At 44.5% G+C, this 25,219-nt stretch overlaps 1 protein-coding gene across 4 annotated transcripts in view; it reads left to right on the top strand.

Annotated features, from left to right (window-relative positions):
• LOC142296261 (uncharacterized) overlaps positions 1-25,219 on the top strand; it is a 321,619-nt gene that overhangs the window by 219,298 nt on the left and 77,102 nt on the right. For all 4 annotated transcript variants that reach the window (XM_075339645.1, XM_075339664.1, XM_075339635.1 and 1 more), the window contains 2 exons: positions 1,855-2,050; positions 12,261-12,371. In XM_075339645.1, the coding sequence (XP_075195760.1) occupies positions 1,855-2,050; positions 12,261-12,371 (307 nt within the window). The remainder of the gene's footprint in view (positions 1-1,854; positions 2,051-12,260; positions 12,372-25,219) is intronic.

Here is a 25,219-nt window from a genome sequence, read left to right as displayed (position 1 = left end):
GTCTGTGTGTGGTGGCTTTTGGAGCAATGAGCAGCAGTCCACTCCTTGTGAATCTCCCCCAAATTTTTGAATGGCCTTTTCTTAACAATCCTATCAAGGTTGCTGTTATCCCGATTGCTTGTGCACTTTTTTCTACCACACTTTTTCCCTCCACTCAACTTCCATTAATATGCTTGATACATCACTCTGTGAACAGCCAGCTTCTTTAGTAATGACCTTTTGTGGCTTACCCTCCTTGTGAAGTGTGTGAGTGACTGCCTTCTGGACATCTGTCAAGTCAGCAGTTTTCCCATGATTGTGTAGTCTACTGAACCAGACTAAGGGACCAATGTAAAGGCTTAGGAAGCTTTTGTAGGTGTTTTGTGGTAATTATTCTAATTTTTCTGAGAAAATGACTATTGGGTTTTCATTGGCTGTAAGCCATAATCATCAACATTAACACAAATAAACACTTGAAATAGATCCCTTTGTTTGTAATAACTCTATATAATATATGTGTTTCCCTTTTTGTATTGAATAAATGAAATAAATTAACTTTTTGATATTCTAATTTATTGAGATGCACCTGTGTGTATATATAAATATATATAAACTAGCTGTGTTTTTGGCAAATAACTGTAAAGAGCGGGGTTAAAATTTCCACTCAAAACATAGTCTATGATGTTCCCTGAGTCAAATGGGGTGTCTGTGCTAAACTTCGTGATTGTACATGCTATGGTGCAGATTTCTTTAGCGGACACACACGCATACAAACAAAACGAAAAAGTTTGATGGTCACTAAAAAATTAGATATTTATTTGAACAATGGTAAAAGTCAATAGTATCAATACAAATGTAGATGACATGACAAAAAGGGTAAAAAACGACACATAGAATTGGATGGTGGGAATGAGCACTCTGGAGCACAATCCAAAGTGACAAGTTAAATGTGGAGAGTTCTGAATCCCTCATACCAAGTTATGTTGCTATAGGAGCAGTAATACACATATAGAGAGGGGATTTCAGAATAACATACCAAAGTGCTAAGTGCTTAAAGATGTAGAAAAATCAGTCTCAGGGTGAAACCAGGGATGCTCACAAACTTCCCGAGATGTACCCTCAGACCTCGACGTACATTTCGCGTTCAGTCATATGCTTAATCATGATTAAATCCCCTCTCTCTATATGTGTACTACTGTTCCTATAGCAACATGACTTTATATGAGGGATTCAGAATTCTCCATATTTAATGTGTCTCTTTGTTTGGGTTGTGCTCCAGGGTGCTCATTCCCACCATTCAATTCTATGTGTCGTTTTTTACCCTTTTTGTCATGTCATCTATGTTTGTATTGATATTATTGACTTTTACCATTGTTCAAATAAATTTGTAATTTTTTATTGACCATCAAACTCCCTTTTCCTTTTGTCTGTATGCCCTATGGAGTTGTCCTGTGTATAGCTGGTAGTGGTGGAGACTGTCAACACCCGGCTTATATGCGCCTTTGGGAAATTTTGTGTTTAACACACATACACTCAGCTTTTTTATATATATATATATATATATATATATATATATATATATATATATATATATACACACACACATACATATATATTCACATATATATTCACGTGTTTGCAAGAGTGGTAGTGACACTCTGGAAGTTTTGAGAGGTGGAGGCGGATTCGGGGTGGAGCTTGGACAGAGTCTCAAGGGGCTCCAAAATGTTGCCATTATGGGGCCCTAAAGGTCCTAGTGGTGGCCCTGTATATACATGACTCACAAATATGTGTATCTATATATATGAAATCACAGCAGTCACGGTCACATAACGAATAACAGAAAATGCTTTTTTTTTTCTTTTTTTCTTGCAGGACATTAAAAACCTGGAAAACTACTTAAGTGCTCACAGCTTCATTCAGAATTTTATTGGAAATGAGAAATACACATTTCAATGTAAAGCTCAGCAGGAACTATTTCTCTGTGTTAAAAGTGAAAATGGTGGAAATGAAATACAACTATCTGAACCAGGTCAAAAAAATGAGCACGTCTTCCATATCTCTTCTGCAGGTTTGGTTTAAGTCTTCAAATTAATGTAGAAATGTATTTTATTTTTTATAAGTTATTAAATGATTGGAGAAGAAAAAAGGAGGATTTTCAGCAATTAAATGATTGTTCCCAATTTGAATGTTATTATGACATAGTGCAGGAATGTCGGCACACGTACTTGGACCCACATTGACCTACCTACAGTTGAAACCAGAAGTTTACATACACTATGTAAAAAGACACATATCTATGTTTTTCTCACTATCTGAAATGAAATCAGAATAAACCTTTTCCGTTTTAGGTCAATTAGGATTACCAAAATTATTTATATTTGCCAAATGCCAGAATAATGAGTGAGAGAATGTTTTAAGGCATTTTTATTACTTTCTGCAAAGTCAAAAGTTGATATACACTAAGAGTACTATGCCTTTAAATAATATGAGACATCCCATATGATGATGTCATGTCATGGGAAGCTTCTGATTTTTATGGTTTATTGGCAATATATGAGTCAATTAGAGACACACCTGTGAATATATTGTAATGCACACCTGAACAGTCAGGTGTGCATTTTGTATTACCTCGTTGGTTATGGACTAGTCACATGGCTATGACATCATGCAAGGTCCTGTAGTGTCAGTGCATAGGGATGGGCGAGCATGCTCGCCGGTAGTCGCTGCTTGCCCGAGTATCTTAGTACTTGAGATACTTGGCGCGCGTCGAGTACCGGCGAGATGCTCAAGCACATGCTTGGCTCCCCCTCCCTTCATGTTATCGCTCTTTACAGAGTCAGCCCACATGCAGGGATTAACTGCCACACACTGAAATGCCACAGCCGGTGAATAGCAACGCCGGGAATCAGGTGACCGGAGCTCACCGTTGCTATAGTAACCCGCTCGTTAGGTTACTATGGCAATGGTGGCAGCGGTGACATCACCGCTTACCAACCCGCAGTCTCTGCTCACTCATTGAGTAATTAGACAGCATGGGGAGCAGAAGCGTTCTTCCTCCTCCCGTGCTTTCTGATATAGCTGAGCTAGATTGTTGACAGAAGACAGAAGGCCAGGATCGTGGATCGTGGAGGGGTAAGAGGGAATAATAAAGACGGAGTCCCTAAGTGTGTCTGTGTATGTATTTCTAATAAAGTATTTTTTCTCTGTGTGGTGTCTTTTGTTTAACCCTTTATTGGAGATTCTTAATGGCCGGGTCACACTTGGCCTGATATTAAGAATCTCGGGCCTCTCCCAGCATCAGCCTCCGCCTCCCAGCCTCCCTCAGCATCAGCCTCTCTCCTCCCAGCCTCCCCCAGCATAAGCCTCTCTCCTCCCAGCCTCCTCCAGCATCAGCCTCTCTCCTCCCAGCCTCCCTCAGCATCAGCCTCCCCCAGCCTCAGCCTCCCCCAGCATCAGCCTCTCTCCTCCCAGCCTCCCCCAGCATCAGCCTCCCCCAGCATCAGCCTCTCTCCTCCCAGCCTCCCCCAGCATCAGCCTCCCCCAGCATCAGCCTCTCCCAGCATCAGCCTCCCCCAGCATCAGCCTACACCCTCCCAGCCTCCCCCAGCATCAGCCTCTCTCCTCCCAGCATCAGCCTTCCCCAGGATCAGCCTCTGTCCTCCCAGCCTCCTCCAGCATGCCGTGCTCCTCTGCCGACACTCACAGATCCGATCGCATACATACACACACACACACACACACCCGATCGCATACACTCACACACACCCGATCGCATACACTCACACACACCCGATCGCATACACTCACACACACACACACTGACGATATTGCACATATGCGCTCACACTCACAACATCCGGAGATACCACATGCTTCCGGCCATGTGATCCTCCGGCAGGTCCTGGAAGCTCACTGCACAGTATCACCGCCGAGAAGCAAGCGATATCCCAGGATGTTGTGAGTGTGTGGATGCGATGTGAGGTGTGTGTGAGAGTGAGTGTGATCTGATGTGTGTGTGTGTGTGTTGTTATGTGTGTGCGTGTGTGTATGTTCCGCCGCTGCAGGACCTTGATGCGCTGGTAACTATGCTACCATGGTTACCAGCGTATCCCGTCCCCCGCTCGCACGGGAGCCCACGCCAGCATACGGCGGCAACCCCAGCAATGCGAGGGTATGTGTCGGCTGGGTTAGCGGCATACGCTGATGTGGGCTCCCGGGGGTACAGTACTCACCTGGGAGTCGTGGCTCCGTGTCGCATCGGGGAATGCATGCGGGGGGGGCGGGGCGTGGCTGAGTTGCCAATACGTGCAGGGTGCCGGGGCGAGAGGCCAATCCGAGTGGGGGACGGAGCCTGGGCGAGCGGCCGGCCAATCCGTGTGGGGGCGGACCCTGGGCGAGCGGCCAATCGGTGTGGGGGGGCGGGGCCATGGCGAGTCCAGCGGCCAATCCGCTTTGTGTCACCGTAAGGACACAATTTTGGAGCAAGACAGACAGACAGACAGACAGAATAAGGCAATTATATATATACTAGAAGGTGGCCCGATTCTAAAGCATCGGGTATTCTAGAATTTATTGTGTAGTTAATGTATAATTTTTGTTATATAAATTAGATGTTGTTGTGTGTAGTTGCCAAGTGTTTGTGTAGGGGCTGTACATGTTCTGGGTGTTGTCTGGGTGTGGCGGGAGGTGAGAGCGGTGTTGTATGTGTGTTGCGTGTGTTGCGTTGTTTGTGGAGCGTTGTGTGTGTGTTGCGCGGTTTGTGTGTGTGTGGTGTGTTTTGGGGGGAGGTATGTTTTGTGCAATGTGTGTGTTGTGCAGTATGTGCGTATATTTATGTATGCCGCGGTGTTTGTGTGTTGAGTGTTGTGTGTGTGCGGCGTTGTCTGTGTGTGTGGGTGTCTGTGTAGGGCGGTGTTTGTGGTTCCCAGTGTGTGTGTGTGGTGTGTTGTGCAGTGCGCGTGTGTGTGTTGGGGGGAGGTGTGCACCTCCCATCGTGCTCCATCCCCCATGCTGCACACCCCCCATCGTGCTCCATCCCCCATGCTGCGCACTCCCCATCGTGTTCCATCCCCTATGCTGCGCATTCCCCATCGTGCTTCATCTCCCATGCTGCGCACTCCCAAACGTACTCCATCCGCCATGCTGCGCACTCCCAAATGTGCTCCATCCGCCATGCTGCGCACTCCCAAATGTGCTCCATCCGCCATGCTGCGCACTCCCAAACGTGCTCCATCCGCCATGCTGCGCACTCCCAAACGTGCTCCATCCGCCATGCTGCGCACTCCCAAACGTGCTCCATCCGCCATGCTGCGCACTCCCAAACGTGCTCCATCCGCCATACTGCGCACTCCCAAACGTGCTCCATCCGCAATGCTGCGCACTCCCAAACGTGGTCCATCCGCTATGCTGCGCACTCCCAAACGTGCTTCATCCGCCATGCTGCGCACTCCCAAACGTGCTCCATCCGCCATGCTGCGCACTTCCAAACATGGTCCATCCGCCATGCTGCGCACTCCCAAACGTGCTCCATCCGCCATGCTGCGCACTCCCAAACGTGCTCCATCCGCCATGCTGCGCACTCCCAAATGTGCTCCATCCGCCATGCTGCGCACTCCCAAACGTGCACCATCCGCCATGCTTCGCACTCCCAAACGTGCTCCATCCGCCATGCTGCGCACTCCCAAACGTGCTCCATCCGCCATGCTGCGCACTCCCAAACGTGCTCCATCCGCCATGCTGCGCACTCCCAAACGTGGTCCATCCGCTATGCTGCGCACTCCCAAACGTGCTCCATCCGCCATGCTGCGCACTCCCAAACGTGGTCCATCCGCCATGCTGCGCACTCCCAAACGTACTCCATCCGCCATGCTGCGCACTCCCAAACGTGGTTCATCCGCCATGCTGTGCACTCCCAAATGTGCTCCATCCGCCATGCTGCGCACTCCCAAACGTGGTCCATCCGCCATGCTGCGCACTCCCAAATGTGCTCCATGCCCCATGCTGCGCACTCCCAAACGTGGTCCATCCCCCATGCTGCGCACTCCCCATCGTGCTCCATGCCCCATGCTGCGCACCCCCCATCGTGCTCCATCCCCCATGCTGCGCACCCCCCATCGTGCTCCATCCCCCATGCTGCGCACCCCCCATCGTGCTCCATCCCCCATGCTGCACCAGCATCAGCCTCTCTGCCCGCAGCATCAGCCTCTCTGCCCGCAGCATCAGCCTCTCTCCTCCCAGCATCAGCCTCTCTCCTCCCAGCATCATCCTCTCTCCTCCCAGCATCAGCCTTTTCTGTCCCCAGCATCAGCCTCTCTCCTTCCAGCCTACCCCAGCCTCAGCCTCCCCCAGCCTCTCTTCTCTCAGCCTCCCCCCTCCCAGCCTCCCCCTCCCAGCCTTCCCCAGGATCAGCCTAGCCTACCCCAGCATCAGCCTCTCTTCTCTCAGCCTCCCCCCTCCCCGCCTTCCCCAGGATCAGCCTCTCTCCTCCCAGCATCAGCCTTTTCTGTCCCCAGCATCAGCCTCTCTCCTTCCAGCCTACCCCAGCCTCAGCCTCCCCCAGCCTCTCTTCTCTCATCTTCCCCCCTCCCAGCCTTCCCCAGGATCAGCCTAGCCTACCCCAGCCTCAGCCTCCCCCAGCATCAGCCTCTCTTCTCTCAGATATATATATATATATGAACAACAACAAGGCAGAGTCCAGCAATAACGTGAGCAATCCAGGATGCTGTTAAAAAATTTTTTCCTTCTTTTTATTCATAAATTCATTAAAATATAATGGTCCAAGCAATTCAGAACAGCATTATCGCAGGAAAATAGCGCAGATAGGACTACGGGTTTCAGCGGTAAAATCCGCCTTCTTCTAGGTCCAGAATCTGATCTGCTTTCCAAACATAGAACCTTATATACATCTTACTCCCATCAGGGTAATTACAAACATATGTGAAAGATTTAAAAACATGAGCTAGAAAAGCAAATCAAACATGTAAGCTATCCGCATATTGATCAATATACAGCATGCATAAGAGTTATAAGGAAAGGATTCAGCATTTTGAAGAAAAATACAATCAGAAAATCCAATAACCTGACCATAAAATTATTTTTCAAGTGAAACAAAAGCATAACACAGTAGTAATAACCAGCAACATATAATGCAAGAATGTATCAATAGTGCATAATGATATCCATACGATTGTTAAAGCCCTGTGGCATGCGGGTCCCCAGCTCAAATATCCACCTACTCTCTCTTGCAAGCACTTTTTTTATGAAAATCTCCCCCTCTCAATGGTTTTTTTACATGCTCTATGCCCATAAAAGAAAAAACGCGTAAATCCCCATTGTGTTTTTTTGAAAAATGTCGGGATACTACTGATGCTCCCACCATTGGCAAATTGCTAGCATCTGAAAGATGTTTGCGGATTCTGGTTTTGAGGGGGTTCATCGTACAACCTACATATTGCATGCGGCATATATTGCAATTAATTAGATAAACTACATTCTCCGTATTACAGTTTATAAAAGAACGAACATTAAACTGTTTTTCATTGGAAATAGATGTAAATATTTTAGACTTATTAGCAAAACCGCAGCACTTACAAATATTAGCACCGCATTTAAAAAATCCTATTGTTTTTAACCAGTTGCTAGGGGAGATTTTGTCTGGATCTTTGAACATGCTGGGTGATAATAATGTAGCTAAGGTTGGGGCTCTTTTTGCCACAAAGGCAATATCATTATTTTCCACAATATTTTTCAAAATATCATTCTGAGATAATAACAGAAGATATTTTCTGATAATTTTGACAATAGAATTAAACTGAGGACTATAGTTGGTGCTGAAAACTACCCCAGATATCTCCCTATAAAAAATCTACTGCATGCAATAGTATTTTAATGGCTTCCTCTAGTCATCCCAAACATGTCATTCAGAATATTCCTGTGGGGGAGCTTATTAGACTAAAAAGGAATACCACATCTAGTGATAGATTGGAGGATGAAATTGAAATAACAATTTAACAATTTAAAAAAAGGGGGTATCCCAATTGATCTTTGGAGAGAGCCAAGAAAAAAATAGCAGGCATTGATAGGGTTAAGCTGTTGGATTCTACTAAGAAAAAAAGACAGTTTGACTCCATAAAATCTGGGGTAGTTTTCAGCACCAACTATAGTCCTCAGTTTAATTCTATTGTCAAAATTATCAGAAAATATCTTCCGTTATTATCTCAGAATGATATTTTGAAAAATATTGTGGAAAATAATGATATTGCCTTTGTGGCAAAAAGAGCTCCAACCATAGCTACATTATTATCACCTAGCATGTTCAAAGATCCAGACAAAATCTCCCCTAGCAACTGGTTAAAAACAATAGGATTTTTTAAATGCGGTGCTAATATTTGTAAGTGCTGCGGTTTTGCTAATAAGTCTAAAATATTTACATCTATTTCCAATGAAAAACAGTTTAATGTTCGTTCTTTTATAAACTGTAATACGGAGAATGTAGTTTATCTAATTAATTGCAATATATGCCGCATGCAATATGTAGGCTGCACGATCAACCCCCTCAAAACCAGAATCCGCAAACATCTTTCAGATGCTAGCAATTTGCCAATGGTGGGAGCATCAGTAGTATCCCGACATTTTTCAAAAAAACACAATGGGGATTTACGCGGTTTTTCTTTTATGGGCATAGAGCATGTAAAAAAACCATTGAGAGGGGGAGATTTTCATAAAAAAGTGCTTGCAAGAGAGAGTAGGTGGATATTTGAGCTGGGGACCCGCATGCCACAGGGCTTTAACAATCGTATGGATATCATTATGCACTATCGATACATTGTTGCATTATATGTTGCTGGTTATTACTACTGTGTTATGCTTTTGTATCACTTGAAAAATAATTTTATGGTCAGGTTATTGGATTTTCTGATTGTATTTTTCTTCAAAATGCTGAATCCTTTTCTTATAACTCTTAGGCTATGTGCGCACTTTCCGTCATCCTACATGCAGTTGTAAACGCACGTTTTGGGCTTAATTGATTTAGCCAAAGTTGCCTTTTTAAGAAATTTAGCGCTGAAAACGCATGCGTATTTACCGCGTTTCAGATGCGTTTTCAGCGCTTTTTGCATGCTTTTTCACCTGCGTTTTGACAGATGCGTTTTGAACATCAAGACACTACTAAATAAAGTTGAAACATTCAGACGGAATGAAAAAGTAGAAAAAAAAGGGACAAATTTATATTAATGGGAAAAATAATGGAAAAAGATATATTTAATAAAATTATAGCGTTAAGATACATTTTATCGGTAAAATAACAATAAATGCATATTTTTCTTAAATTTAATTGTCGGATTATGTGTGTGTGTAAAGGAACATATCAATTCATTATTTTGATGTCCCAAAAGCATGCGTTTTGGTAGTCCAAAACGCATGTTTTCTGCAATGAAAAAGCAGGTAAAACGCAGGAATTTTGATATTTCTTGCTTTTTGCAACTTCTCATTGACTTCAATGTTAACAAAACGCAGCACAAATGGCAAAAACAATTGACAGGGTCCTTTTCTGAACGCATGGTTTTTGACCAAACTTATGCAAATTTTGTGATGCGTTTGTAAACGCAAAGTGTGTACAAGAATTCATGATTTCTCATTGACTTTAATGGAAAATCAAAACGCATGCATTTGGGCACAAAAACGCTGCAGTTCAAAACTGACTCTAAAAGCAGCGGAAACGCAGGTGAAAACGCAAAGTGTGAACATAGCCTTAGGGTATGTGCGCACGTTGCTTTTTACCTGCTTTTTACCTGCTTTTTTGCTGCTTTTTCTTCTGCGCTGTTTAATGCCAAAATGGATGTGTTCTTCTATTCAAGCAAAGTCTATGGGAATTTGGGTTTCTTGTTCACACTATGTTGTTCAAAATGCTGCCTTTTTGTGGCAGAACTTTGGTCAAAAACTCAGCTTTGCAGTGCAAAACCCAAATGGCAAAAACAATTGACATGTTGCTTCTTTGAAAAGCTGAGTTTTTGACCAAAGTTCTGCCACAAAAAGGCAGCATTTTGAACAACATAGTGTGAACAAGAAACCCAAATTCCCATAGACTTTGCTTGAATAGAAGAACACATCCATTTTGGCATTAAACAGCGCAGAAGAAAAAGCAGCAAAAAAGCAGGTAAAAAGCAGGTAAAAAGCAACGTGCGCACATACCCTTATGCATGCTGTATATTGATCAATATGCGGATAGCTTACATGTTTGATTTGCTTTTCTAGCTCATGTTTTTAAATCTCTCACATATGTTTGTAATTACCCTGATGGGAGTGAGATGTATATAAGGTTCTATGTTTGGAAAGCAGATCAGATTCTGGACCGTGAAGAAGGCGGATTTTACCGCTGAAACGCGTAGTCCTATCTGCGCTATTTTCCTGCGATAATGCTGTTCTGAATTGCTTGGACCATTATATTTTAATGAATTTATGAATAAAAAGAAGGAAAAAAAATTTTAACAGCATCCTGGATTGCTCACGTTATTGCTGGACTCTGCCTTGTCGTTGTTCACATTTGTATGGATGGACTCCTACGTCCTGATCCGGGCACAACGGAGTTAACCAGGTTAGCTGAGGTTCCAGGTGATTCACAGCTGGTCTACATTGTTGGACATATATATATATATATATATATATATATATATATTTATATATATATATATATATATATATATATATATATATATATATATATATATATATATATATATACACATACAGCTCTGGCAAAAATAAAAAAAGACCACTGCAAAATTTTCAGGTTTTCTGATTTTTCTCTTTATAGGTATATTTTTGACTGAAATGTCTCCGAATTTCCAAGCAATACATTTTGTATTTATTTTCTGAAAATACTAGTTTATTGAATAAAAGAGCAATTTACATTTTACTCAAAAATATGCCTATAAAGAGAACAATCTGAGGGTTTTCTTTATTTTCATGACTACTGTAGATTCACATTGAAGACATCAAAACTATGAATTAAAACATGTGGAATGAAATACTTAAAAAAGTGGGAAACAACTGAAAATATGTCTTATATTCTAGGTTGTTCACAGTAGCCACCTTTTGCTTTGATTACTACTTTGCACACTCTTGGCATTCTCTTGATGAGCTTCAAGAGGTAGTCACCGGAAATGGTTTTCCAACAGTCTTGAAGGAGTTCCCAGAGATGCTTAGCACTTGTTGGCCCTTTTACCTTCACTCTGCGGTCCAGCTCACCCCAATTCATCTCGATTGGGTTCAGGTCTGGTGACTGTGGAGACCAGGTCATCTGGCGTAGCACCCCATCACTCTCCTTCTTAGTCAAATAGCCCTTACACGGCCTGGAGGTGTGTTTGTGGTCATTGTCCTGTTGAAAAATAAATGATGGTCCAACTAGACGCAAACCGGATGGAATAGCATGCCGCTGCAAGATGCTGTGGTAGGCATGCTGGTTCTGTATGCCTCCAATTTTGAATAAATCCCCAACAGTGTCAGCAGCAAAGCACCCCCACACCATCACACCTCCTCCTCCATGCTTCACGTTGGGAACCATGTAGAGTCCATCCGTTCACCTTTTCTACAAAGACACGATGGTTGGATCCAAAGATCTCAAATTTGGACTCATAAGACCAAAGCACAGATTTCCACTGGTCTAATGTCCATTCCTTGTCTTCTTTAGCCCAAACAAGTCTCTTCTGCTTGTTGTCTGTCCTTAGCAGTGGTTTCCTAGCAGCTATTTTATCATGAAGGCCACATGCACAAAGTTTCCTCTTAATAGTTGTTCTAGAGATGAGAAGGTGTGTCCAAACTTTTGGACTGTACTATATATATATGTATGGGCGGAGTTGAGCGGGATGTAACATCCCGCCCACCTCCTTCCTTCTGCATTGCCGGCGGGCGCAGGTAAGGTCAGGTTCCTCGCTCTTGCGGTGTCACACATAGCGATGGGTGCTGCCGCAGGAACAAGGAACTACATCGCTAGCTGCAGCAGCAGCGATAATTGAGAATAGGGGGGCATGTCACCGATGAGCGATTTTGAACGTTTTTGTGACGATTCAAAATCGCTCATAGGTGTCACACACAACGACATCGCTAAAGCGGCCGGATGTGCATCACAAATTCCGTGACCCCAACGAGATCACTTGAGCGATGTTGCAGCGTGTAAAGCGGCCTTTAGAGCATGATTCTTAGATCAAACATTGTATTAGCTACAAGTGGTTTATGATTCCATTGATAATTCTGTGAGCACCTCTTTTTCTTTTTTTTTTTAGGGAAAGAGAAAAAATCAAATAAAGGAAAAAGTGCAATAATCCCAGCAATGCATTTTGAACCTGAATTGCAGCAAAAAAGAACTCGCCAAAGATCAAAATCAGCAACAAGTGGTAAAGATATCCTTCATTGCTTTGACATCTGAACAGATACCTGTCTTAACCTAATTTAGAAATGAATGATAAACGTATAATTACTAGAGTTGAGCGCGGTTCGTGGTTCGAGGTTCTCCAGTTCGCGGCTCGAGTGATTTTGGGGGCTGTTCTAGATAGAACTAGAACTCGAGCTTTTTGCTAAAGCTCGATAGTTCTAGATACGTTCGAGAACGGTTCTAGCAGCAAAAAGACCAGCTAATTACTAGCTGGCTTTCTGCTGTAATAGTGTAAGTCACTCTGTGACTCACACTATTATGACATTTCAGTGTATAGTCTGCGGGAACAGCGCATTCAGATCCCTGCTGTATGGATAATGGCGATCGCCATTTTTTTTTTTTTTTCCCTTGTCTTCCTTCCCTAAGCGCGCGTGTGTAGTGGGGCGGGCCAGCATGTCAGCCAATCCCAGACACACACACAGCTAAGTGGACTTTTAGCCAGAGAAGCAACGGCATGTGTGATAGGATGTCCATGTCACATGTCCCTGCATTATAAAACCGGACATTTTCCTCCAGCACGCCATTATCTGCCTTCTGCGTCCTTGGTGTCAGTCATCACTCGCGCAGCTCCTATCGCCGATACTGCTGTGTACGCTACATACACAGCGCTGTACAGCATAGGGATAGCACTTTCTATCAGTCCTTTTAAGGGCTCATACTGTCAGGGTCAGAGCCATAGGTGACAGGTCCTGAAAACAGAGTTTAACAGCTACACAAGATGACAGCGTCTGTGTAGCTAAGGTCAGGGATTTCCTCACTGCATTTCCCCATTAGGAGGGATAGAAAGGCAGGCTTCCTTTCCTCTACCCAGAGACCCACAACCCTGCCACTGTACCCTCCTGCCCTTTGCACACTCAAACTCATTGTTACTAAGCCATTATACTAGCAAACACTGAGTGAACTTAGTGGCATCCTAAACGTGGCTGTTGGACTTCTGTATCGTCCCACAAGTGCAAAGATATTTGCAGCACCTCTGCCTGCATTGCACACTCAAACTCATTGTTACTAAGCCATTTTTACTAGCAAACACTGAGTGAACTTAGTGGCATCCTAAACGTGGCTGTTGGACTTCTGTATCGTCCCACAAGTGCAAAGATATTTGCAGCACCTCTGCCTGCATTGCACACTCAAACTCATTGTTACTAAGCCATTATACTAGCAAAAACTGAGTGAACTTAGTGGCATCCTAAACGTGGCTGTTGGACTTCTGTATCGTCCCACAAGTGCAAAGATATTTGCAGCACTTCTGCCTGCATTGCACACTCAAACTGATTGTTACTAAGCCATTATACTAGCAAACACTGAGTGAACTTAGTGGCATCCTAAACGTGGCTGTTGGACTTCTGTATCGTCCCACAAGTGCAAAGATATTTGCAGCACCTCTGCCTGCATTGCACACTCAAAGTCATTGTTACTAAGCCATTATACTAGCAAACACTGAGTGAACTTAGTGGCATCCTAAACGTGGCTGTTGGACTTCTGTATCGTCCCACTAGTGCAAAGATATTTGCAGCACGTCTGCCTGCATTGCACACTCAAGCTCATTGTTACTAAGCCATTATACTAGCAAACACTGAGTGAACTTAGTGGCATCCTAAACGTGGCTGATAGACTTCTGTATCGTCCCACTAGTGCAAAGATATTTGCAGCACCTCTGCCTGCATTGCACACTCAAACTCATGGTTACTAAGCCATTATACTAGCAAACTATGCTGCCAGTTTAAGGGCCGTAGTTGCATTGTCAGTGATAATTATTGTTGTTTATTCTGCTGTTAATAAAGATAGACCACCGCTGCAATCTACACCACCTCTCAATTTTTACTACCACATTTTAAGTGCACAATCTTGTCGCAATCAAAATGAGTGGCAAAATGACAGATGCTGGTGTAAAGGGTAAGAGGCGTGTTGGAAAAGGAAAAAAAGGGTTTGTCCGTGGGGAAGGTGGCAAAGCTTTATTAACATCTGCTGAAGATAGACCATCTTCCAGCAAAAGTAAGATGTCTACTACTTACCGTGGACAATCCGATGTGCTCCCTTTTTTACGGACACGGACAACTGGAACAAAGGTAGATGATGGCCAAAAAAGGAAAATGCTTGAATGGATCTCAAGTGGTCCAACAAGTGCCCTCTCCGCCACCTCAACTACCGCATCCAAAAAACACCAGTCCTCTGAGTTGTCATCCCAATCAAACTTGCTTTCTCCCAGCTCTGAAGTCTCCATCCGCCCTGCACAGTATGGTGGAACTGAGATGGCTGAGTCTGCAGAGCTGTTCAGTCACACTATAGCCTGGGAATCAGAGGTCTGCTCCCAAGCTACAGTGAGTACAGACCAGGAAATGGTCTGCAGTGATGCCCAGAACCTTTGAGACTCTGATTCAGGCCGTGAGGACCAAGTTTCTGAGCATAATGTTGACCCTTTTTCACCAACTGTAACACCTGTTGTTATAGACAATGAGGAACATACTGATGACGATGAGACGCAGATACCAGATTGGGATGACAACTTAAATATTCGGTCAGGGCAAGAAGAGGCTCGGTCTGAGGGTGAGGGGAGTGCAAACACAACAATTGATGAGGAAGTTCTAGATCCCACCTACTGTCAACCCACAGTCAGGTACTTGAGGAGGTCAACAGAGGTGGTGGAGGAGGATGCAACTGATGACGAAGTTACCTTGCGCCTTCCTGGACAGAGTCGGAGTACTGGTAGCACGTCTACAACTGCATCCTCAGCCACCACTCTGCCTCTGAGCACTAGTCGGGGTGGATCAACAGGTCGCATGCCCTCTAAGCCTTGCCTAGCCTGGTCCTTTTTTGACATAGCAAAAGATCGCCCAAATTATGTGATCTGTAAAATTTGTCATGATTCTGTTAGTAGAGGTCAAAACCTCAGCAGTTTGACAACTTCTACAATGAATCGTCACATGAATAAATATCATATGTCCCGGTGGGAAGCTCACCGTGCTGCAATGCGGCCTAGCGGAGCGAACCATCCACCGCCTGCCCCTTCTAGTGCATCCGCGCGCTCTTCATCTTCTAGGACTGTGGGGACAGATGTCACACCTGGTTTTCCATGCACAACTTCCACCACTGTAACCGCAACAGGCAGTTTGCTTGGTAGGTCGTCAGTTGGTTTGGAAGGGGAAACAAGTGCGTGTGTACAGCTCTCTCAGACATCGATAGCACCAACGTTGGATGAAGGCAACATCATGTCTAAGCCTGCACTTTCCTCACAAAGCTGCATTTTTCCAGGGACACCCTACTCAACACCGTCTACACACAGCAGCCAGATCTCTGTCCCTCAGATGTGGACAAATAAAAGGCCATTTCCTGCGACCCATGACAAAGCTAAGAGGTTGACTTTATCCCTCTGTAAGCTCTTGGCTACCGAAATGCTGCCTTTCTGCCTGGTGGACACACAGGATTTTAGAGACCTTATGTCTGTCGCTGTGCCCCAGTACCAGATGCCCAGTCGCCACTACTTCTCTAAGAAAGGTGTGCCCGCGCTACACCAGCATGTCGCAGACAACATCACCGCTTCCTTGAGAAACTCTGTGTGTCAACGGGTGCATTTCACCACCGATACTTGGACCAGTAAGCATGGACAGGGACGTTACATGTCGCTGACTGGGCACTGGGTAACTATGGTGATAGATGGTGAAGGGTCTGCTGCACAAGTCTTGCCATCCCCACGACTTGTGTGTCAATCCTCTGTCTGTCCAAGTTCCGCCACTGCTTCTGCCTCCTCCACCTCATCTGGGTCCTCCACCTCCACCCCAAGCCTGCCTGGTCAGGCCACCAGCGTTCTCACTGCGCAGAAGGAATCACGCACCCCTCATTACTATGCTGGCAGCAGAGCGCAACGGCATCAGGCGGTCTTTAGCTTGACATGTCTTGGGAATAAGAGTCACACAGCTGAGGAGTTGTGGTCAGCTCTGCGGTCCGAGTTTAATAAATGGTTGTCTCCCCTCAACCTGCAGCCTGGTAAGGCCATGTGCGACAATGCTGCAAACCTGGGTGCGGCCCTTCGCCTGGGCAAGGTGACACACGTGCCTTGTATGGCTCACGTGTTGAACCTTGTTGTCCAGCAATTTTTAACACACTATCCCGGCCTAGATGGCCTTCTGACCAGGGCACAAAAACTGTCTGCTCACTTCCGCCGTTCGAACGCCGCAGCTGAGCGACTTGCATCGCTCCAGAAGTCTTTCGGCCTACCGGTTCATCGCCTGAAATGCGATGTGCCGACACGCTGGAATTCGACTCTCCACATGTTACAGCGACTGTGGCAGCACCGCCGAGCCCTGGTGCAATACGTCATGACGTATACCCTGGGCCAATGAGATGCAGAGGTGGGGCAGATCACCCTGATGGAATGGTCTCAGATCAAGGACCTATGCACCCTTCTGCACAGTTTCGACATGGCGACGAATATGTTTAGCGCTGACAATGCCATTATTAGCAGACAATTCCAGTCATTTACATGCTGGAGCACACGCTAAACACTATTCGGAGTCAGGGGGTGGGACAACAGGAAGGGGAGGAACTACAGGAGGATTCATATGCGCAAGGGACAACAACATCACCAAGGTCCAGACGTTCATCATCACCAACGCGGCAGGCATGGGACCATGGGGGACAGGGATCAACAAGGGCGCATGGTAGCAGGCGAAATGTTGAGGAAGGTGCAGGAGAACATGAAGAAATGGATGACGAACTGTCCATGGACATGGAAGACTCAGCGGATGAGGGAGACCTTGGTCAAATTTCAGTTGAAAGAGGTTGGGGGGAGATGTCAGAGGAAGAAAGAACGGTTAGAACCTCTATGCCACAAACACAGCGTGGACTTGGTCCGCATGGCTGCGCAAGACACATGAGCGCCTTCTTGCTGCACTACCTCCAACATGACCCTCGTATTGTCAAAATTAGAAGTGATGATGACTACTGGCTTGCCACACTATTAGATCCCCGGTACAATTCCAAATTTTGTGACATAATTCCAGCCATAGAAAGGGACGCACGTATGCAGGAGTATCAGCAGAGGCTGTTACTCGATCTTAGCTCGGCTTTTCCACCAAACAACCGTGCAGGTGCAGGAAGTGAATCTCCCAGTTGTAACTTGACAAACATGGGACGGTCTCGTCATCTTCAACAGTCTACCCGTACCAGTAGCACCGTATCTGGTGCTGGTAACAGCAATTTTATGGAATCTTTTCATAATTTTTTTAGACCGTCCTTTGCAAGACCACCAGAGACAACAAGTCTGACACATAGTCAACGTCTGGAGAGGATGATACAGGAGTATCTCCAAATGAACATTGATGCCATGACTTTGCAAATGGAGCCTTGCTCATTTTGGGCTTCAAATCTTGAAAAATGGCCAGAGCTCTCAACTTACGCCTTGGAGATTTTGTCGTGTCCAGCTGCCAGCGTTGTCTCTGAACGTGTCTTCAGTGCTGCTGGGTGTGTGCTGACAGATAAGCGCACGCGTCTGTCCAGTGACAATGTGGACAGACTAACGTTCATCAAAATGAACAAGTCATGGATCCACAAGGAATTTACTACCCCTGTGTCATCCTGGGGAGAGTAAATGCTTGTGGATTTGGAATGTGCTTGATGCAAATCAAAACATCCTGTTTGCAACTAGGGCACAAGTGCTGCCACTGATGGAGTGTCTGTGTGGCCCAATTTTTGGGAAAAAAGGGAGACTCCGCTTGGAGTAACCCTTGCTTGCTGTGTTTTTTAAAAGGAGCCAAGATGAACAAGTCATGGTTCAGCAAAGACTTTATCTACCTACCCCGGTGTCATCCTGGGGACGGTTAAGAATGGCGTATTTTTGAATGTGTTGATGCAAATCTAGCTGTGAAGTGTACAACTGGGGCACAACTGCCGCCACTGAAGGGGTGGGTGTGTGTGGGGCCCAATTTTTGGAAAAAAGGGAGACTCCGCTTGGAGTAACCCTTGCTTACAGTGGGTTTTTTTTTTAAACATAAATTTTATTGCAGTTTTCAGAATCATTACAATATGTCTAACATTTGAACAAGAATAAATTCACCTTACCAATTTACCCACCCTTGTCTTAACCCACCCTCTTTTATTCTCACTTTATCCCCCCCAACATTTTTAATACACAGAACAACAGGTATAAGTCGCGAAAGAACACACAGCTCCTCTATATTCTGATTCCCGTTTGAAGCCCTATTTCTCTGAAACCCTCGTCTCGCCCTACTGTCGTGTCTCTACTGCGTGTGTATTTTCAGCTTTCCCAATGTGCCTTGCAAGTCTCCCAGTAGATACCATTCCGTATTAGTGAAAGGAGATACCACTTTCCGTATTTCTGCAACTCCATACTGTTGTACTATAAATCTCTTCCATTTTTTAAAAAAGTTTCCCGTTAGTTCGTCCTTATTTCTTTCGGCTTCCAACTGTTCAATATTGAGCAGCTTTTTAATCTGATTGACCACCTCTTCCTCTGATGGAACAGATTCCTCGAGCCATCTGCGTAGTAGGGCCTTTTTCCCTATCATAGAAATATTATGAAAGAGTCTTGGAATCGTGGTCCCCCGTGTATCTCCTCCTCCTTCACCTTCTTTAGTCCTGTGGTGGAAAATCCGTAACAATGGGTCTAGTTCCATTTCCACTTCCCATACTTTTTCTATAAGTGTCTTCATTTTTTCCCAAAATTTCTGACTTTCTGGGCACTGCCAAATCCCGTGGTATAAGTCCGTTTTCGGCTGTTTACATTTGGGGCAATGTTCTATTTTATTCATAGTCTGCTTGGTAGGGATGTTAAAACCATAAATTGCTCTGTGCATTAATCTAAACTGTGTGTCCCTCCAGCCCTCATTAATCACCTCCTTCCTCATCCTCATCCATCCCTGCCGTATCTTTTCCCCTGCCTCTGTATCTTTTAGTTGTCGTGCCCATGCTCCCCAGACCTGGTCCGAGTGCAGTGGTACCAGTGCTGTTCTCAGATCTTTGTACAGGGAGGAGATAGTAATCTCCTGTTTATCCTTCATTATAAATTGGTCCATTTCATTCATTACCTGTTCTTTTCTAACATCCCTCAATAGCCCATTATTCCCTTTTCCAACTGTTTGTATTGTATGATTTGAAATGGGGAAAGCCCGTACCTGTTCTCCAACTCCTCAAGGGTCAACCATCTATGTTGCGTTTCATGGAGCAGATCCTTCATCCCACCGATCCCCTTATTTCTCCATTCTAGAAATAGTTTGTTTTCCCTCCCTGCTGGGAATTCCGGAAAATTCCAGATATTTAGGTATTTGGAGATTCGCCAGGACAGGTTAAACTTTTTCCTCACTGCTTTCCACGCCATTATCGTATCTCTACATACCAGGGAGTGCTTAATTTTCCTCGGAATATTGGCCAATGACGTGTGTAATATTGCCCCCAAGTCCCATGGTCTACAGTACTCACTTTCCAATTTTATGTTAGAATAGCTATTTGTCTTCCTCAGCCAGTCTATTACGTGCCTCATCAAGCATGCAAGGTTGTAGCCTCTCACATTTGGCATCTTGAGTCCTCCCTTTTCCAGTGGTAGCATTAGTTTTTCCGCCCTAATTCTTGGTCTTTTTCTCTTCCATAGGAAGCTTGTAAATGTTTTATTCAGTCTATTTACATCCGCATGCTTTAATAATATATGGATAGTCTGCATTGGGTATAGCAGCTTCGGGAAACTCATCATTTTTAAGAGGTGGTTTCTACCTAGCAGGGATAGCGGCAGCCCCTCCAACATCTTTAGTTCTCGTTCTATTTTCTGTATCAGCGGTTTGAAGTTTAATTCATAAATCGAAGCAGGCTGGCGTCCCATCTGGATCCCCAGGTATTTAAGGTGGGTTTTTGCTATCGGTATCCCACATATGTTATCCCCTATTCCATAGGTTTTCAGGGATGACATGGTTCGCTCATTCGGAAACAGTATTTCACATTTTGTCTTGTTCAATTTAAAACCTGTCATAGACCCAAATCTCTCTATCTGTTGTATTGTTTTTAAAAGGTCATTCTGTGGTCTATTCATGAATAATATGATATCGTCCGCGAATAGAGCTGAATGTACTTTTTCCGTTCCAATGTTAATGCCCTCAAAGCAATCTCCTCCATTGATCAGTTTTGATAATGGCTCAATGGCTAGATTGAACAAGAGAGGAGACAGCGGGCACCACTGTCTCGTCCCTTTGGTCAAAGAGAAGGGTCGTGACAAAAATCCGGGTGTCGCCACTCGCCACTCTTGCCTGAGGGTTTGCATATAGTATACCTATAAATGTTCTGAATGCTCCCCTGAAGCCCATATTATCTAGGACTGTTTCCAGCCATGGCCACTGCACATTATGAAACACTTTTTCAGCATCCAACGTGATCATGGCTGGCAACTCCCCTCCTTGTAGATCCCTGTGTCTGATGGCGTCCATTACTATCATGGCCTTTCTTACGTTCGTCACGGTTGCTCTCCCCTTTACAAACCCCGATTGGGCGGGAGAAATTAGCCTTGGTAATACCTCTGCTAATCGATTGGCCATCAATTTGGCCACTAGTTTAAGGTCTTGGTTGATTAGTGAGATTGGTCTATAATTCGTTGGATTGTCCAAATTTTTGTCTCCCTTGGGTAAAAGTTTTATATATGCAGTGTTAAGGTGGCTAGACATTCCCGTACCCCCTAACATTTTATTAAACATACGTGTGAGCGTTGGTGATATTTCCTCCTTTAGTACTTTATAGAATTCCCCATTGAACCCGTCAGGCCCCGGTGCTTTATGTACAGTTAGGTCCAGAAATATTTGGACAGTGACACAAGTTTTGTTATTTTAGCTGTTTACAAAAACATGTTCAGAAATACAATTATATATATAATATGGGCTGAAAGTGCACACTCCCAGCTGCAATATGAGAGTTTTCACATCCAAATCGGAGAAAGGGTTTAGGAATCATAGCTCTGTAATGCATAGCCTCCTCTTTTTCAAGGGACCAAAAGTAATTGGACAAGGGACTCTAAGGGCTACAATTAACTCTGAAGGCATCTCCCTCGTTAACCTGTAATCAATGAAGTAGTTAAAAGGTCTGGGGTTGATTACAGGTGTGTGGTTTTGCATTTGGAAGCTGTTGCTGTGACCAGACAACATGCGGTCTAAGGAACTCTCAATTGAGGTGAAGCAGAACATCCTGAGGCTGAAAAAAAAGAAAAAATCCATCAGAGAGATAGCAGACATGCTTGGAGTAGCAAAATCAACAGTCGGGTACATTCTGAGAAAAAAGGAATTGACTGGTGAGCTTGGGAATTCAAAAAGCCCTGGGCGTCCACGGATGACAACAGTGGTGGATGATCGCCGCATACTTTCTTTGGTGAAGAAGAACCCGTTCACAACATCAACTGAAGTCCAGAACACTCTCAGTGAAGTAGGTGTATCTGTCTCTAAGTCAACAGTAAAGAGAAGACTCCATGAAAGTAAATACAAAGGGTTCACATCTAGATGCAAACCATTCATCAATTCCAAAAATAGACAGGCCAGAGTTAAATTTGCTGAAAAACACCTCATGAAGCCAGCTCAGTTCTGGAAAAGTATTCTATGGACAGATGAGACAAAGATCAACCTGTACCAGAATGATGGGAAGAAAAAAGTTTGGAGAAGAAAGGGAATGGCACATGATCCAAGGCACACCACATCCTCTGTAAAACATGGTGGAGGCAACGTGATGGCATGGGCATGCATGGCTTTCAATGGCACTGGTTCACTTGTGTTTATTGATGACATAACAGCAGACAAGAGTAGCCGGATGAATTCTGAAGTGTACCGGGATATACTTTCAGCCCAGATTCAGCCAAATGCCGCAAAGTTGATCGGACGGCGCTTCATAGTACAGATGGACAATGACCCCAAGCATACAGCCAAAGCTACCCAGGAGTTCATGAGTGCAAAAAAGTGGAACATTCTGCAATGGCCAAGTCAATCACCAGATCTTAACCCAATTGAGCATGCATTTCACTTGCTCAAATCCAGACTTAAGACGGAAAGACCCACAAACAAGCAAGACCTGAAGGCTGCGGCTGTAAAGGCCTGGCAAAGCATTAAGAAGGAGGAAACCCAGCGTTTGGTGATGTCCATGGGTTCCAGACTTAAGGCAGTGATTGCCTCCAAAGGATTCGCAACAAAATATTGAAAATAAAAATATTTTGTTTGGGTTTGGTTTATTTGTCCAATTACTTTTGACCTCCTAAAATGTGGAGTGTTTGTAAAGAAATGTGTACAATTCCTACAATTTCTATCAGATATTTTTGTTCAAACCTTCAAATTAAACGTTACAATCTGCACTTGAATTCTGTTGTAGAGGTTTCATTTCAAATCCAATGTGGTGGCATGCAGAGCCCAACTCGCGAAAATTGTGTCACTGTCCAAATATTTCTAGACCTAACTGTATACTCAGTTCTCCTATTGTTGTTTGCACTTCCTCTATTGTGATGTCCGCGTTCAGTCTAGTCAGTTCGTCCTCGGTTATTTGTGTAAGTCCTAATGTCTTTAGCCACTCCCTCCCTCCTTCTCCATTTTCATCCCCTTTATTATATAGTTTGGCATAGTATTCCCCCAAGATCTAGTTGATCTCCTGTGGATTCGCCAATTTGGTCCCATCCTGTCTTGTCATATTAGCTATTAACGTCAACGGTCGTCTTCCCTTTGCCAGGTTAGCCAGCAGTTTACCTGCCTTATTGCCAAATCGGTGCAAGTCAACCTCCTGCTGGGACCTTACTAGTTCTTCTCGTTTTCCTACCCACATGTCAAACTCTTGTTTTGCTTCCTTCCACTCTTCTTTTGCTTTTTGGGATTTGTTTTCTAGGTACCTTATGTATTTCTCTCTCAAACTAGTGCTTGCCTCCTGGTAATGTTTTTGCGTCTGTTTCCTGATTTTGGCTACATGCCCCATCAGTCTCCCCCTTAATACTACTTTCGCTGTTTCCCAGAATAGCATTGCCTCTTCCTCGTGCCCACTGTTAGTGCCGCAATATTCCTCCCACCACTCTTTTAATGTTTTAATAAAATCTTTATCTTTGAGTAAGAATGATGGAAATCTCCATATATAATCCGAGCCCCTCTGTATTCTGTCATTTAAGTCTAAGGTCACCGGGCTGTGGTCGGATATAACCATGTTCTCTATGTCTACATCCTTGACCCTGTGCCAGAGTCTTTGGTCTACTAACATAAAGTCAATCCTTGACCATGCTTCGTGTGGGTGTGAGTAGTGTGTAAATTCACGTTCATATGGGTGTTGCGTTCTCCAACTGTCCTGCAGATTTGTGTCTTCCAGTAATTTGGCCATCAAACCCTTTGTATTCCTACTCTGCTTACCTTGTTCCTTGCCATACCTCCTATCCTCCTCTTTCGAAACTACTGCATTAAAATATCCCCCACTATCTTATTTGGGTCTACATCCACTCCCAATTTGTTGGTGATAAAGTCAAAGAAGGCTTTTTGTTTGTTATTAGGGGCGTATATATTGTGTATACTAAACTCTCCCTGCGGGCTAGTTAATTTGATATGTATGTACCTCCCACCATCATCACTGTCTTGGGACACTATTTCGTGAGTAAAGTGTTTATTAAGATCATTACCCCTGCCTTCCTTCCCTGGGATCCTGACCCGACTACCGCCCCCACCCATAATTTTTGCATACGAAAAAAATCCCCTTTTTGCAGGTGGGTCTCCTGCAGTAGTGCGATATCTACCTTCAGTCTTTTAAGGTGTCGTAATATCATCATGCGCTTATGTGGAGACTTCAAACCTTTTACGTTCCAAGTGACTAATTTAACCATTATCCCAACATCTCGGGACATTTATGTCGCTATATGTTCTAACTTGTGTGTGTCTTGGCGCCTTTCCCTGGTCTTTTCCCTGCCTTAACTCCGCTGTGTACTGACAACTATGTATTGCCTGGGCGCAACCTTGTGTCCCCTTCTTGGCATTAACTATAAACCTGTTGGCTACCCCCCAACTGCCCTCAGTTTTCTTTCGGTGTGCTTATAGCGTTGCTTTCGCTGAACCCAACTATTCAACCTAAATCTATTATCAACTAACAACCCCTCAACTGTCCCCCCCTTTACAATCAATCGTCTCGTCACTTCCATTTTTTCTGTGATGCTCCTGGCTCCGCAATGCCCTCTCAGCCTACTGATTCACATTTACATATGGCCTGTCCCCCATTGTTCTGTTATCTAACACACCAGAGCAAGGCCTTCCTGGTCAATAACCGTGCCAGCATACAATACCCCCTCCCTCATTGCCCATACCTATTATTTGTTACCTCTGATCTCAATTTCATTTCACCTCCCATCAGCATAAGTGGCCTGGCTACCAGAAGAGCGATTTATCAGTAGATACTAAAAAGAGAGAAACCCGGTCCCCTATAGATGTTGAGATCCCCTACACCCCCGAGGGGGCAGGGCACCTTGGTCCATATAGATTGAAGAGGCGAGGGGAACTGAAGAGAAAAGAAAGGAAAAGCCTACAAGAGGGGAAAAAAAAGGGGAAGAGGAAAAGGAAGTGGAAGAGGAAGTAGGAAGTGGAAAAGGGAGTGGAAGAGGAAGTAGGAAGTGGAAAAAGAAGTGGAAGAGGAAGTAGAAAAGGAAGTGGAAGAGGAAGTCGAAGAGGAAGTCGAAGAGGCGGTCGAAGAGAAAGTTGGAAGAGGAAGTAGGAAGTGGAAGAGGAAGCAGGAAGTGGAAAAGGAAGTGGAAAAGGAAGTAGGAAGTGGAAAAGGAAAAGGAAGTGGAAAAGGAAGTGAAAGAGGAAGTGGAAGAGGAAATAGCAAGTGGAA

Source organism: Anomaloglossus baeobatrachus, chromosome 1 (assembly GCF_048569485.1).
Source record: "Anomaloglossus baeobatrachus isolate aAnoBae1 chromosome 1, aAnoBae1.hap1, whole genome shotgun sequence".
Lineage (NCBI taxonomy): Eukaryota > Metazoa > Chordata > Amphibia > Anura > Aromobatidae > Anomaloglossus > Anomaloglossus baeobatrachus.
This window is presented reverse-complemented; position numbering and strand designations above follow the sequence as displayed.